The sequence below is a fragment of the Schistocerca piceifrons genome, chromosome 1, assembly GCF_021461385.2.
Source record: "Schistocerca piceifrons isolate TAMUIC-IGC-003096 chromosome 1, iqSchPice1.1, whole genome shotgun sequence".
In the NCBI taxonomy this organism is placed as follows: domain Eukaryota; kingdom Metazoa; phylum Arthropoda; class Insecta; order Orthoptera; family Acrididae; genus Schistocerca; species Schistocerca piceifrons.
In genome coordinates, this window is record NC_060138.1 from 1,209,979,355 (window position 1) to 1,209,996,175 (window position 16,821).

A 16,821-nucleotide genomic window follows, 5' to 3' on the forward strand; every position below is an offset into this window, starting at 1 on the left:
TTGATATAGGGAACATAGATGTAACTGAAAGTGATACAGTTACATACAGGGTGGTCCATTGATTGTGACCGGGCCAAATATCTCACGAAATAAGCGTCAAACGAAAAAACCACAAAGAACGAAACTTGTCTAGCTTGAAGGGGGAAACCAGATGACGCTATGGTTGGTCTGCTAGATGGCGCTGCCATAGGTCAAACGGATATCAACTGTGTGTTTTTTTTAAAATAGGAACCCCCATTTTTTTATTACATATTCGTGTAGTATGCAAAGAAATATGAATGTTTTAGTTGGACCACATTTTTCGCTTTGTGATAGATGACGCTGTAATAGTCACAAACATATGGCTCACAATTTTAGACGAACAGTTGGTAACAGGTAGGTTTTTTAAATTAAAATGCAGAACGTAAGTATGTTTGAACATTTTATTTCGGTTGTTCCAATGTGATACATATACCTTTGTGAACTTATCATTTCTGAGAACGCATGCTGTTACAGTGTGATTACCTGTAAATACCACATTAATGCAATAAATGCTCAAAATGATGTCCGTCAACCTCATTCGGCAATATGTGTAACAACATTCCTCTCAACAGCGAGTAGTTCGCCTTCCGCAATGTTTGCACATGCATTGATAATGGGCTGACGCATGTTGTCAGGCATTGTTGGTGGATCACGATAGCAAATATCCTACAACTTTCCCCACAGAAAGAAATCCGGGGACGTCAGATCCAGTGAACGTGCTTCGACGACCAATCCAACAATCATGAAATATGCTATTCAATACCGCTTCAACTGCATGCGAGCTGTGTGCCGGACATCCATCACATTGGAAGTACATCGCCATTCTGTCATGCAGTGACACATCTTGTAGTAACATCGGTAGAACATTACGTAGGAAATCAGCATACATTGCACCATTTAGATTGCCATCAATAAAATGGGGGCCAATTATCCTTCCTCCCATAATGCCGCACCATACATTAACCCGCCAAGGTGGACTAGTTCCACTTGTTGCAGCCATCGTGGATTTTCCATTGCCCAATAGCGCATACTATGCCGGTTTACGTAACCGCTGTTGGTGAATGACGCTTCGGCACTAATTAGAATGCGTGCAAAAAATCTGTCATTGTCCCGTAATTTCTCTAGTGCCCAGTGGCAGAACTGTACACGGCGTTCAAAGTTGGCACCATGCAATTCCGGGTGCATAGAAATATGGTATGGGTGCAATCGATGTTGATGTAGCATTCTCAACACAGACGTTTTTGATTCCCGATTCTCGCGCAATTTGTCTGCTACTGATGTGCGGATTAGCCGCGAAATAGGCTAAAACACCTACTTGGGCATCATCATTTGTTGCAGGTCATGGTTGACGTTTCACATGTGGCTGAACACTTCCTGTTTCCTTAAATAACCTAACTACCCAGCGAACGGTCTGGATACTTGGATGATGTCGTCCAAGATACCGAGCAGCATACACAGCACACGCCCGTTGGGCATTTTGATCACAATAGCCATACAACAACACGATATCGACCTTTTCCGCAATTGGTAAACGGTCCACTTTAACACGAGTAATGTATCACGAATGCAATACCGTCCACACTGGCGGAATGTTACGTGATATCACATAGTTATACGTTTGTGACTATTACAGCGCCATTTATCACAAAGTGAAAAAAAGTGGTCCAACTAAAACATTCATATTTCTTTACGTACTACATGAATATGTAATAAAAAATGGGTGTTCCTACTTAAAAAACTGCAGTTGATATGCGTTTGACCTATGGCAGTGCATTCTAGCGGGTCAACCATAGCGCCATCTGGTTTCCTTGTTCAAGCTAAACGAGTTTCGTTCTTTGCAATTTTTTCGTTTGATGCTTATTTCGTGAGATATTTGGCCCGGTCACTATCAATGGACCACCCTGTATAAAAGAAAATTTAATTATTCTAAACTTAAGATGGCACTAGGGAATGAAAAATGGGAACCAGCGTACAATGCAACTGAAGTGAATGAAAAATTGGAATATTTCTATAAGTTATTCGGTAACACTTAAAATGGAATCTGTCCTTTAGTTAAAAAAGTAAATAAAGCTGTAAACCATAAAGCCGAGAATCTCCCGTCTGAAATTACTGAATTGAGGAAGAAAATGAAAGATTGCTATTTACTTTTTAGAGGTACTAAACTACAATATTTCTCAACAAAATATAAACTGCTCAGAAAAACATACAGAGTGTCCTTGACTAACCTAAAAACACAGAAATATACCTCTGAAATAAGGAACTCTAGCTGTATCAGTAAAACTGGCTGGAAAATAATACATAAAGAAACTGGGAATCAGAATTCCTGTGAACACAGTAACGTAACATTAAAAGAAAATGGTGAAGACGGTTGGTGATGGGTTGTTTGGGGAAGGAGACCAGACAGTGAGGTCATCGGTCTCATCGGATTAGGGAAGGATGGGGAAGGAAGTCGGCCATGCCCTTTCAAAGGAACCATCCCGGCATTTGCCTGGAGCGATTTAGGGAAATCACGGAAAACCTAAATCAGGATGGCCGGACGTGGGATTGAACCGTCATCCTCCCGAATGCGAGTCCAGTGTCTAACCACTGCGCCACCTTGCTCGATGTAAATGGTGAAGAAATAAATGACCCAAAAGAAGTGTGAGAAATTTATACAAAAGTTCAGTACAGTTGGTACAAATGAAATTCATGTCAAGCCACAAAATTTTAGTCTTGGAAAATCTAGCCAGTCCTTTTATATCCATGGCATTACTGAGAGGGACATCCTAGCAATCGTATCAGCACTTCGACCAAAAATGTCTTGTGGCTGGGATGACATTTCACCTAAACTACTAAAGGAATGCAGGAATGGATTAGCGAAACAAGCCAATATCATTAGCCTCAGAACTAGGCAAATTTTTAGAGAGATTAATACTAAATCAAGTTGAATCATATTTCACCAAACACAATCTGTTAAACAATCCAAAATGGATTTAGAAAAGGGGGATCAACTACATCAGCAGTAGCATCTTTTCTACATGAAATATTAAATCAGTTGGACAAAAGTGACAAGGTAATAGGCACTTTCCTAGATATGAGTAAAGCCTTTGATACCTTGAATCATACCATTCTTCTGTGTAAGCTAGAAGAGGTTGAGAGGACTAGCCTTGAAATTACTTACCTCCTATTTGAAAGACAGGAAACAGTGTGTAAAGCTAACTTATAAAAACAATGAGCAGCTCCTAACAACCAAATCAACCTTCAGGACACCTCAATGTGGCGTTCCTCAAGGAAGCATACTAGGGCCTTTTCCATTCCTTGTGTATGTAAATAATTTATTTGAACCCCAAAATTGCACAGTTGTAAGCTATGCCGATGACATATCCTTCATCAGCCGTGGCAGTGATATGCAGTCCACAGCTAACAGTACCGAGATCAGTTTCAATACTATGTCCACATCCTTACAACAAACAAGCTTCTTGTAAATAAAGACAAAACAGTAATTATGAAGTTCATCCTCAGTTATAATGCTGCCATAACTGATACTGTATTTACATCCCCATTAGGTCTTGCATATGCAAATTCACATAAATTTTTGGGCATCGTTGTTGATGAAAACTTATCATGGAAAGAACATGTAGATAATATTTGCAAGAAAATCAGTAGAAATGTGTATCTACTGAAACGGGTCTCAGCCTTCTTGGACCATGATACTTTAAAGCAAATATATTTTGGGTTGATTCATCCACACCTTCAGTATGGTATTGAGATATGGGGTGGGGCACCAGCCATTCATATAGATAGACTTTTTAGACAACAAAAAAAGGCAGTAAGAATGGTAGCCAAGGTAAAGAAGAGAGAGCCTTGTAGAGACATCTTTAGAAAATATAAAATTCTTACGATGTACTCCATGTATATACTGCAGACAGTCATGTTCGTGAAACAAAATCCTGAATTTAATACGACAAATAGTAATGTACACAACTATGATACACAGGGAAGGGAAAATTTTTGTAGAATTGTGACCAATAAAAAGACAATGAACCACAGCCCACATAGAATGGGAGCAATTTTCTACAATGCACTACCATGTGAACTCAAGAAAGCAAACCTAAATATGCTAAAAAGTAGACTGAAGTATTTAACAGAGGAGTGTTGTTACTCTATAGAGGACTTTAAGTTGTAGTGCCATCTTGGAATACAGTGTATATAGACAATGTCTCCGATCTATCAGTGGTATGAAAGAATATAATTATACACTGTATTATGTGTACTGTACTATTATAAATATAAGCTAAATTGTGTTACACTATAGAGGAATCTACTTGTAGTGCCCTTTTGAAAAATAGGGTGTACAGACATGTGTCTGATCCATATGATGTTATGAAAGAATGTAAATATTTTACTGTATATGTGTAATGTAAGATAAATTTTCCTGACAATGTCCGAAAACTTTTTGTTATATGCACAGAAAATAAATAAATAAATAAATAAAATTCAACATTAGTCAGACTGACCACTCTATCTGCAAACTTGTCTTTACTTACTTTATGGACACTTGTTGCAGTCGAGCCGACACCTGGTGGGATGAGAGAATTCAATATCTGTGTATTCCTCGACAAAATAGATTAAGTTTCCACCACACAAAATCACACACTAGCACACAAGATTTAGCAAACTGCTCTGGAATGAGAAAGGAGTGTATATGAAAACGCAGAAACCTATCCTCGGGGCTTGCCAAGTCTTTAGCCCTATACAGATCCAATTTCACTTTTCACCCATTCGCGTTTGACTCTTGACCTTAATTTGCTGTGCATTACATGATTTTTTTTAACTTAGCATAGATAGCTGTTATGCCATGACACAAACAGGACATGTTGAACATGATCTTCAATTGATTTCTTGTAATAGTCCTACTTTGATGTAATATTTCATGACCTCGTGGACTTCACGGAAACTCTATATGATTTTATCAGTTTCAATTATTGTGTGAAATATATTTTGGTTTTTCATTCTTATGGTTTTATGATTGATTCCTATGGTTTTATTATATGACTTTAATTTTGAATTCCTGTACTTGTGTAAAAATAAATTTTTTGTGAAATATCCCTTTCCCTTCCTTGTATCACTAACTTTTATCACTAACTCTAAGTTGACTCACATAGTCTGTTAAGCTACTGATATGATTTGTTGTTGCCATTTAAAATACATATGTATTAACAATATTGTGGAAAGGAACGTTGCTACTCACCATATAGTGGAGATGCTGAGTCGCGGATGAGCACAACAAAAAGACTGTCACAAATATAGATTTCGGCCAGTAAGGCCTTACACACACACACACACACACACACACACACACACACACACACACACACACACACACACACACAAAAACAACAACACACGACTCCAGTCTCAGAGCACTGTTGCTGCTGCTAACAGTGTGACATCAGTTAAGTCATGTCCCACAGTGCTCAGAGCGATATGACCTCAGTTGCCTGAGACTGGCGTCGTGTGTGTAAATTGCATTTGTGTGAGTGTGCAGTGTGTGTTTGTTGTCCAATATTGATGAAGGCCTTACCGGTTGAAAGCTAGATTTGTGACAGTCTTTTTTGTTGTGCTTGTCTGTGACCCAGCATCTCCGCTATATGGTGAGTAGCAACTTTCCTTTTCACAATATGTATTTTAATGTTTTTACTGTACTACATGGGTTGTCCTCAATAATAATGTGATTTTTGATGATATATATTGTTACACACAGATAACAGTAGCATTTGTGTTACTTTCTGTATTATTTCTTGTTTCTGACTTTGTTTGGAGCGCCAAGTTCGCTGCTCCATCTGGCGGGCTTTTAGATTACTCTGCCCTGCTTACCGTATTTACTCAAATCTAAGCCGCGCTTTTTTTCCGGTTTTTGTAATCCAAAAAACCGCCTGCGGCTTAGAATCTAGTGCAAAGTAAGCGGAAGCTCTGAAAAATGTTGGTAGGTGCCGCCACAACTAACTTCTGCCGTTGAATATATGAGCACTACACAGACATACTTTGCAGGCACAAAGATAAATACTGGCACCAAAACCTCTGCGTCAGAAAATAAATTAAAAAGAAAAGGTAGAAGAATGTAAACAAAATGCCGTGTATTCTTTTGTGTTTGCTGCTATCTCATTTAAATCCTGTCTGCCTAATAAACTACAAAACTAGAGTGAGACAACAGCAAACATGGAAGAATATACGTATCATGTCATGTTTATATTCATATTATTCTTATGCTGAATAGTGATAGTCAGAAATGAAGCATGGCAACTGACTAGGTTTTTAAATCTAAGATGACTCTAATTTCTGTGCAGAATGTAATGTACTAAAGAGGTGTCTGCAAAGATCTTCAAACGGAGAAAAATTTTCGCTAAACTCTCGTTCAGAACATCTCCTGTCATATGCAGTATATTATTTGGTTCTTGTTGATCATTATCAAAGAAAGCAGCAGTGTAAGTAACAACAAATAGCAGTCTCTTGCCTTTGTTTAGCTTATGAGACAATTCCTCTCCTTTTTTTTTATTGTAAGCGGCGGTAGTGCGCACAAAAGCGAGCCATGCCGCGAGCGGCTACAGGTCGTAAACACTCATTATCAGAATGCGACAAACAATGCATGACACAAATGCAGTTTCAGCTTAGAGTGACGTAAACACCTATAACAAAGCGAACGGCACTTATCAGATCAAAGCACAATAAGCAATCGATTCAAACCAGACGAAGCACGTGAAAAAGGAAGGGTACCCGTATAAATACGGACGGAGCGCCTGATACATAGCAATGGCTACTTTGTAAATCTTAGCTGTTAAGCTTACGACTCGAACCAAACTACTGTAGCTGTATCTTTATCCATTCGACCTAAATTGTGTCGCATGTTACAATGGAACAACTTTGTTTCGATTTGGAGGTGCAGTCTAAGACTTTTCTCCCGTCTTGAATTTTGAGTCTCAAATTCCAGGTGCGGCTTAGATTTGGGAAAATTATTTTTCCTTGATTTCGAGTCTCATTTTCCAGGTGCGGCTTAGATTCGAGTAAATACGGTAGCATGATTTGGTCATGTTCACTTTAGTTTTCATATCCAGTCATTGCACTTGACTGTTTTCTCTGTGAAATCACGTGCACTATATGTCAGTGCTCACACAACTTTCTTATTATGTAAACTGGTATATATTCTATAATTCCGCCTGTCACTTGTTTTGTCTGATTAATCACAATGGTCGCATACCTTAAGCATGAATTCAAGTCACAATTGCAATAGCTGGAAAGTTCTCAGCTGAAATGTTGGAAGAGCAAGTGATGATTTCTTGCACATCAACCCCCCCCCAAAAAAAAAAAAAAGTGTGTGTGTGGCGGGAGTGGCAAATGTTCTTTGCTGGTTTATCTGGGTTATGTACGGTCAGTTACCTTGAGAATCTGATCTGATTTATTGTACCATTAACTAGTTTTCAAGCCATTGCAGGCTCATCACATGTACATCATTCTCTGGATCATGTGCAGCTAGATGCCAGCTGCTGAAAATAACGGAAATTCAGGCATAAGTAATCAAAATTTTTATGAAATGAAAACGTCATTTTATTTTAGGATACCTACAGTGCACTGCCTTATGGGATCCATGACAAACGCAATATAAGTATCCAAAAATATAACAATCTTGTTGCTTTGCAAACATTTAGGTAACTTACGGCTAAATTTCCATTATTTTCAACAGTACCATGACACTAAAGTCTAGTTGCACATTGTCCAGAGAACAATGTTCCAGTAAAACCTCCACATGGTGATCCTGTCATGGCTCAAAAACTAGTTAATATTATAATAATACTCATTAAATTCACAAAGGGCCTGGTTGCATTAATCTACATAAACTGCCAATTTAAATCACATTCGCAGTTTGTCATCACAATGGATATTGTGAAAGATGAATATTCTATCTTCCGGAAAAACTTATCATAGTATGAGAACTTATGTATTCAGGGTAGTGAAAGGAGGAAATGGTGACAATGCTAAACTGTAAATGTTGTTAATACCTGTAATGAACCTGGACGAGATAATACTGGTTGCCAAAAAGCAAAATTTTATAGTTAGTATAAATGTCAAAAGCAAGTAACTTGCAACAAACTTTATCGGGAGGGCAACCACAGCTCAGAGACATTATGAACAACAACAATCAACACTTAATAATCATTCGAATTATCATAACAAAAATTACAATTAAAAGTCAAGAATGATGAGGTGTTTCCAAAAGCCACATAGCTGTATGATGGTACTTTATTCACAACTACCAGTTTCAAATCAGCACAGACCTGTCATCAGATTTATAATGGTTATTTTTCCACAATGAAGATTGACAATTATGGAGTCTCAGTTTTCAGGAAGTTATCCGCATTAAAAGCCAAACCACAATTGTGGATTGTCATAGTAAAATTGACTACACCAAAAAGATGCTTCTAAAAATGTATGAAGTATGATTGCCAAATGAGCCAGGCTGGATAACACCACATGGGATACATAAAGGGTGTTCAAAAAGAAACGAGCCAGAGGCATAATTACAGAAACCAGTACCTGTACGTTAGAAGTATTGACCCTGGCTGTTGAGACATTTGTCCCACTGTGACACAAGGTGGTGACTGGCTGTCACATAAAATTCCTGGGGCTGCGATGTTAACCAGTTCTGCACGTACAGCTGGACGTCATTGTCCGAGGTGAACCATTTGCCCCTATGCTGACGTTCTTCTTTGACCAAGACGACCCCCTTCTGATTCACTTCTTGCAGCGCGGGACAACAGTGAATGCCCAATGTTACTCGCAAACCTTGACCACCCTTCGCCAAGTGATCAAATCAAAATGACCAGGCAATCTCACCCGTTGGGTCATTCTGCTCCACGGCAATGCAAAGTCTCATACGGCCAACACAGTCGTGCCACTCCTGCAGAAATTCAAATGGGAGGTTCTCAGGCACCCTCCACACAGTCTGGACCTCTCTCCCCGTGGTCACACCATTTTTTTTGGTCCCGTTAAAAAGGCTCTGAGGGGCAAACAATTCACCTAAGACGATGACGTTCAGCTGTACGTGTGACACTGGTTAACATCGCAACCTTGGGAATTTTATGAGACAGCCATTCACTGCCTTGTGTCACAGTGGGACAAGTGTCTCAACAGCCAGGGTCAGTGCATCTAACATACTTGTACTGGTTTTTGTAATTATGCTTCTGGTTCATTTATTTTTGACAACCTGTTATATTATAAGATCCAGTAGACACCAACTGTATAAAACAATGAAGCAAAACTTAAAATCCCATGTAATGTGTGTATTTCCACTGTATTGCTAGCAGGCTGAAGTGGTGTAAGCAGCCTGTGGATGCTAGTAATACATTGGCTGCTTACACCGCATTGGCCTGTTAGCGATCGGTGAAAGTACACACATTACGTGGGATTTTAAGTTTCACTTCAACGGTTTCATTCAGTTGGTGCCTACCAGATCCTATAATATATCCTATGTGGTGTTATCTGGACTGGCTCATTCAGCAGTAATATTTTGCACATTTTTACAAGCATCTTTCGGGTGTACTCAATTTTATTATGACAACCCACCATTTTGGGTGGACTTTTAACAAGGATAACTTGAGGAAGAAATTTCTAAGAATGTACATATGAAGCACAGCACTGTATGGTAGTGAAACATGGACTCTGCAAAAACTGGAACAGAGGAGAATCGAAGCATTTGAGATGTGGCGCGCTACAGACAAATGCTAAAAGTTAGGTGGATTGATAAGGCATGGAATGAAGAGGTTCTGTGTAGAATCGGAGAGGAAAGGAATATGTGGAAAACACTGACAAGGAGAAGAGATAGGATGATAGGACAGCTATTAAGACATCAGGGAATAACTTCCATGGTACTAGAGGGAGCTGTAGAGGGCAAAAACTGTAGAGGAAGACACGAGATTTAAATACATCCAGCAGATAACTGAGAATGTAGGTTGCAAGAGCTACTCTTTGATGAAGAGGCTGGTAATTGTCCAACTACATTATGGAAATATAACCATGATGCACCTATACTGATGTGAAACTGGTAATTGCCAATAAAGCACCTTCATACAGCTACAGCTTTCGGAAACACTTCCTCAGTCTTGATATTCAATTATTGTAATTTTTATGATAATTTGAATGTTTATTGAGTGTTAATTGTTGTTACTGTTATTCGAATAATTTGAGACATATTTCTCAGAATGTGTGTCACTGAAAAGGCACTTGAGCAAAAGAAAGTGAAGTGTCAAAAACATTTTACTTGTATTAAATTTATAAGTACGAGATACTGTCAAGCTAAAAAAGCTGTAAATAAATAAATGTGGGAAACGAAACCAACACAATGATACTGCAATAGAAGTGTTTCAAATTGAATACTATGAGTCAATACAGGTTTGACACAGGAGATGCTTGTGGTTTAGTGAGCACTACTGCTGAGGCGGAAAAGAAGAAAACAGTAATGTTTAGGAATAAATGCCTTGCTCATGACTTACCTTCCTATAGCTTGCTGCCATTTCATCCCTAAGAATTGCCCTCAGGTAGGTGGGTAACTTGAAGGCCGGTTGTGCAAGACACCGTGCTGTCGCTATAATGCTTGCGGTAAAGGGTCCATTAATGCCAATCATCGTCAGCAGTTCTACAATGTTGGGTGTCAGCCGGAAAGGAACAGGCCTGTTCGAATCGAGTTCTCCTGCAGAGCAAAAAATATTATCTCTGTATTTTCTATCTTAGATACGGTTCACGCACATAATCATACAGCTTGCAGAGTTGTGAAAGTCACAAGCAATGTCCAGTTGTAAGTCCAACAGCGAGTCTCTCTCTTGCTCTCAGTGTTTCACATATAGTGCGGAAAATTGTTACTCAAAAAAACTAATCCAAAGTAAAGAAATAAACATTTGATGCAAGAATGACAAATCATCAGTTCATGCCACACAAAGGTACCAATGTCTGAATGTAACATTTCCTACATTTTTTGAAGTAGAAGGAAGAAGGTAGATTAGCGTTTAACATCCCATCACTGATGTGATTACAATCACAGCACTAGCTCAGATAAGTCCTTTTCAAAGGAACCATTCCTGCACTCATCTTAAGTGATTCAGGGAAACCACACAAATATTAAATCTGGATGTCCGGACACATATTTGAACTGCCATCCCCTTGAATGCCTCTTTAATGTCTCACCAGTATGCCACCTCCCTCAGTTCTCATCACCTCTATTTCCGTGGAATTTCTGTTGTCAGAATATTTATCCTGGTAGAGATGCTCAAAAAGAATCTCAAATAATCTGGGGAGAATGTGTCTGGGAAACTTAAGTACAACTGCTCAGCAATATTGCAAGAGAGGGGAAGAGCCATTCCATGGATTGAAACCAGCTACATATGGTGCTGTAACGGGGTATTTTTCATGAACTGGAGAGCCAGTAGCATCAGTGTTTAATGTGTCTCTACTCTGATCTTAGTCGATGCAAAACAGTTTCTCAGCATGAAGACTTTCTTAGATCTGTGACATAGCAAATCACTGGTTGGATAGCAGCTAGGAAGTAGCAATGTGACAAACACAACAGGTGTGTCTCAAAGAGTAATTTCGAATCCCCGGACTGTCTTTTAAAACAGTGGTATGACGTTTCTACGTTAAAGACGACAGATGAGGAAATTACAATCAGCAACAAGTGTTAGTTCTTGTTCATAAGACCCTCAGAATTGATGGCATAGTGTAACCTCAACACAGTTAGTTTTTAGTTGTTATTTGCGCATTTCATTGATAACAACTGCAGCCTCTCAGAACAATGTTGAATATGTAATCTATTTTACTATGCTAAAAATCTTACACACACACACACACACACACACACACACACACACACACACACACACACACACACACAAACAAACAAACAAACAATATGCAAAGAAAAGACCTCTGGACTATAGTAACATTTCAAAACTGGGTGTTTTAACACCGTAATAAGGGTCCACAACTCTATTACTAGTTACTTGGGTTTTAGTTAACACACTCAGTTTTGGATGAACAGTTCATAGCAAACACAAGTTTTCTGCTAGTCCTATTAAGCAACATCCTGAATAACAATTCCTTTCTCTTCAATGTTACCCCCACATCCTGTTCTCTAATAATTAGTACAACCAATTAATGATTCAAAATTTTAAAATGCATTAACCATTTTGAAGTTCTTGTTGTTCTTATCAGTGCTTTTAAAATTACTTAGTGTTTGGGACTGTCACTGTGTCTCTGACAAGCAGCAGCGGCCAGTAGCTCACCTCACCTGTCATATCATCCACGTCGAACTTAAAGTACGCAATGTTCATCAGGCCGGAGTTCTGGTGGATGTACATCATGTCGGGGTTCAGCCTCGTGAGATGTAGCACGTACTCACAGAAGCAGGCCAGTGACAGCTGCAATGTGAACTGGAACAGTGCACGAGTTACACAGCTCTTTAACAACTGGTCTTGAAAGGGCAGTGGAATATCTTATATTAATGCTCTGTCAATACATATAATCATAATAGCCATAGCAAATTCGAGAAATTCTAATAGCAGTTCCTTGCTCCACCCTTTTGGAAAAGTCTGAACCCTGCTGTTCATATAGAAATAGTCTACAACAGTGGTCATGGAATATGAAATCCAAGTAAATAAAGTTCATTGATTACAGTAAGTTTTAGAACCACAAAAACAGTCGTCATTGGGTAAGTTACTCATTTCCTCAAAATATGCAACACACTAAATTCTTGTCAGATGATATTTCTGATATGGTTAACTGGTTTTCATGATCTGTGGATAACAATCTCATGGCACATTAAGTGGTATATCCCTGGTAAATACTACACATATTTGTAATACTGCGTATGCTGCCTTGAGAAAATCAGCAGTTGCAGCAAATTCAGCAAGGAAAAGCGATTATCACACTCAGTTGTACAGCTATTCTTCACAGACTGTGTTGTTAAAGAAACAAAGATCAGAGTTTAATGTTCTGTCAACAATGAGGCTACTAGAAATCGAGCCCAAGTTTGGAGGGAGAAGGAAATTTGGAGTGTCCTTTCCAAAGTAAGCGTCCTTTCTAAGTACGCAGCCACAGGAACCTAAACCTACATGGCCAGACAGGAATTTGAACTGCTATCCAGAGTCGTGCCAGTTCAGTGTCTTACCTGTGTGTCACCTCATTCAGCATGTTAAAGATGGATCATATTGTTTCAGCAACAAATAATTCTATGGAGATTAAATCACAAAACAACATTGTCCAGATACAATCATTTTGATATATTTTGCAGGTTCATGATCTCAAGCTTCAAACTTTCTTGTGGCCCTCAAAGAATTCAAAAGGATGCTGCCAGAAAGTACACATCTGTTCCAAGATTTGAAAACTTTGGCTACATTTTACAATAGTAAAAAATGTGATTACAATTTAATTATACAGAATGTCCCAGTTAGTATAGAAAAGAGGATTATGTATTATGAATGGTGAACTTTAGACAACATTGTATTTCATGTGTGATAAAGCTTTATGGCCATGCAAATACCCAGACCGCTACTAGTCCACTGGAACCTCTCATACTGTGCAGCAAAGTTCTCTTCCAACAAAAAATTTGAGTTTGGTGTGGGGGTTTCGAACGGCTGAATTACAGATAAATTACACTCAGAGTCAAATGAACATGATGGACAGAGCTGATTTTTCCAGGAAGACAGAGCTGTGTGCCACAACTGTTGTCATTTGCTCTCTCTCTCATATAAGAAGCCTTCATAGAACAACATGCAATAAAGCAAACATTTGTACCTGTCTTTTTCACCTGATTTGTCATTGACAGAAAAGAGGTTACAGTTCTACGGAAACGAGTTTTAATGTTATTTGTTAAGTATAAAAATGCAAGTGACAAATTTCAGAACATAACGTCTATTTTACATGGTTGAATATAACAATGAAAACAATCAACTATTGACAAAGCCATTTAACTGGATAGATAAAAAATCTACTTGCCAAGCGGTAGCAGAACATACACATAAAAGCCACCTGCTCCGAAAGCTTGCCAGTTACAACCGTATTTTATGTGCCTGTTCTGCCGCCATTTGGTGAGTAGATTTTCCATCTATTAAATTATTTTTACATGGTTGATGTTTTTAAAAGCATTTTATGATTTCAAGTAAAATGGTGTGTTTATATGCCTGACAAGATGTACCTGCAACCACCAAACCATTACTGAGAAATACATAACAAACCAAAATCTGGGAAAGTTGGCTTTAACCCATACCATTTTCCGGAACTGCCAGTAATCTGTAGGTGTTGTGAAGGTCCTTAGTGCCCAGTCACTCAACAGGGTTCGAGGCACCATACTCTTTTGTGTATCCTGGAGGATTTCCCGCAGGACCTGGACACTGGGCTGAGATCCCCTTGCCTGTAAACACAATTTCATTCACTAACTTTCAGGAAAAATCAGAGTAAATGGGCACAGCAAAAAATGCAAAGAGGAGGAGGGCCTTATCTCAATACATCACATGTACAGTGGCTGTCTCTTGTTAAATACATGAAAGACAGTAATCGAAAGATTATAGATCAGTTAGCTGTGATTCAATTAGATAATGTAAATTAAGCCAAATCATCCAAAAAGTGCTGTCGAGATTTCATAAACACAAAACTAAAAACAAAAATGGTCTGCCCACCAATTACAACTTAAAAGCACTCTTGCATAAATAAGAGCAACATATACTGCATACTGATATCTGCCCACATCCCTTATATATTGAAACGGCTGACAGGTAACGAAATTATTCGAAACAATTTAAAATCATCTCTACTTGACTATTCTTGCTACTCCACAGATGAATTTCTGTTACGATATAGGTAAATACCATATTATCATACTGTCTGTAATACCAGTACACTGCACCAGTCACAATGCAGCCCCACAGTGAACATTCCTCTCGAACATGGAACGAGTTGGCCGACATTCAAAAGCAGCTGTCAAGCGACTGGCTACTGCTGCGAACTGATTTGTTGGAAGAGTGTCATGAACCTGTGGTACCAAAAGTACATCAAGTACTATTCTCCTCTACTAGAGGTGCAGGATCTGTCATTACTCGTCCACTTGACTGCAAGTGGCATGTCAACGATAGATGTAGCCATCCTCAAACAACAAGTTTGAGGTGCTGTCTTTCAATGGAACTGAGACTGAGCCAGTAGGACTCACTTCACCCATTTTGGGGAATCTGCTTTTGTTCTGTGTCAAGAGTAGGCAAACACAAAAGGGTAGTAATCTATTAATCATCATCAGTTCAAACATACGGCGAATAATGGTATCCCATAGGGAGAGGACAGCAAGGGATAGGGAAGACTCAGTGTGTATGCCTGGGGTCTCATTCAACACAATGAAGAGACTATTCCAGTAGCTACTGAGGGAATATGGTGTAACCAACTGCAGATTGTGATGCACATTGGAACAAATGATGACTGTCGGCTGGGCTCTGAGGTCACGTTGGATCATTCCAGTGGCTGATAGAGAGTGAACCAGATGCTTCGAACGATCTGCAAGAAGCTAGGCGGTGACTTTCTGGACTTGTGCTGCATGAGCTCAGAACTGTAGGGTCACCCCTAAATCAGTTAGATGTGCTTTTTTTTCCTGATAGCTACAGGGGACCCATAAGTATAAGTGTAAGATCCAAAAGACACCCCACCCCCTCAAAGCAAGAGTATTAAAATCCTTGCAGTTAACCGCAAAAGCGTTCACAACAAAATGCCATAGTTTGAAGCACTCCCAAAAGCAGTGAAGCTCATGTAATATGAGGTACAGATATTGCTAGCAGCGAGACAACCAGTCTATGCAGACACGGTCAACTCCATCACAGTGACTGTGCTGAAGTATGAATGATAACAGGAGATTTGGCGTGCATTACACTTCTTAAGCTATTTCCAGAAATTCGGTGACAGTTGCCCAAACTTGTGACCAGTGCAGCATAATACAGTGTACCACATAATGACAACACTAGGCCCACTGGGGATCAGCAGTATAATCAGAATACTAGCTGAAAACTCTGCTCTCTACAGGTTAAGTATCATCATTAGATGATCATGTGGAAATAAAGGAACACTTACACAAAATTTATTGTTGAGGTAATGAGTAGTAACCTTCTTTAAACATGCATAAATGTAAGGTAATATCCGTAAGAAAGAGAAAGTACCCACTACTGACTAATGCAAGATTATGGGAACAAACACTTGGAGCATGTCACATCATATAATGCTAAGAATCACTATCTTAAATGAGACTAACATGTATTATGTAAGGTGAATAAAAGACTAAAGTATATCGGAAGGTTCTTTGTGAAAGTGCACTGCAGATATAAAAGAAATGACTTACAAACCACTAGTATGACCAATGTTAGAGTAGTGTTCCCGCATTTGGAGTCCTTATATAGCATTTACGACAGCAGGCTTCATGATACAAATTCACAGACACACTGCTGGGCATGTATCCAGTTACTGTAGTCCACGTGAAAGTGAAACAGATGCTCATAGACTGTAAATGGGAATTTTTGGAAGAAAAGCAATATTGTTCTTGAGAATTGTGGGTAAATTTCAGGAAAATCTGTTAACAATTCTCACAGTATACCTCATGTAGGGTTCATGTGACTAAGGTAAGAGATGGTAGAACTTGTACAGATGCGCATAGGCAGACATTTTCTCATCACTCAATATGCTATTGGTACAGGACCGAAATTTGCTAATATGGCACAAAGTATCCTCCACAATAGACTGTACAGTGGTTTG

At 38.9% G+C, this 16,821-nt stretch overlaps 1 protein-coding gene across 1 annotated transcript in view; it reads right to left on the reverse strand.

Annotated features, from left to right (window-relative positions):
- Nucleotides 1-16,821, reverse strand: part of LOC124779432 (transformation/transcription domain-associated protein) — a 453,680-nt gene that overhangs the window by 5,925 nt on the left and 430,934 nt on the right. Inside the window, exons 65-67 of the mRNA XM_047253711.1 lie at nt 14,309-14,452; nt 12,332-12,473; nt 10,545-10,741 (exon numbers count right to left, since the gene is read on the reverse strand). Coding sequence (XP_047109667.1) covers nt 10,545-10,741; nt 12,332-12,473; nt 14,309-14,452 — 483 coding nt within the window. The remainder of the gene's footprint in view (nt 1-10,544; nt 10,742-12,331; nt 12,474-14,308; nt 14,453-16,821) is intronic.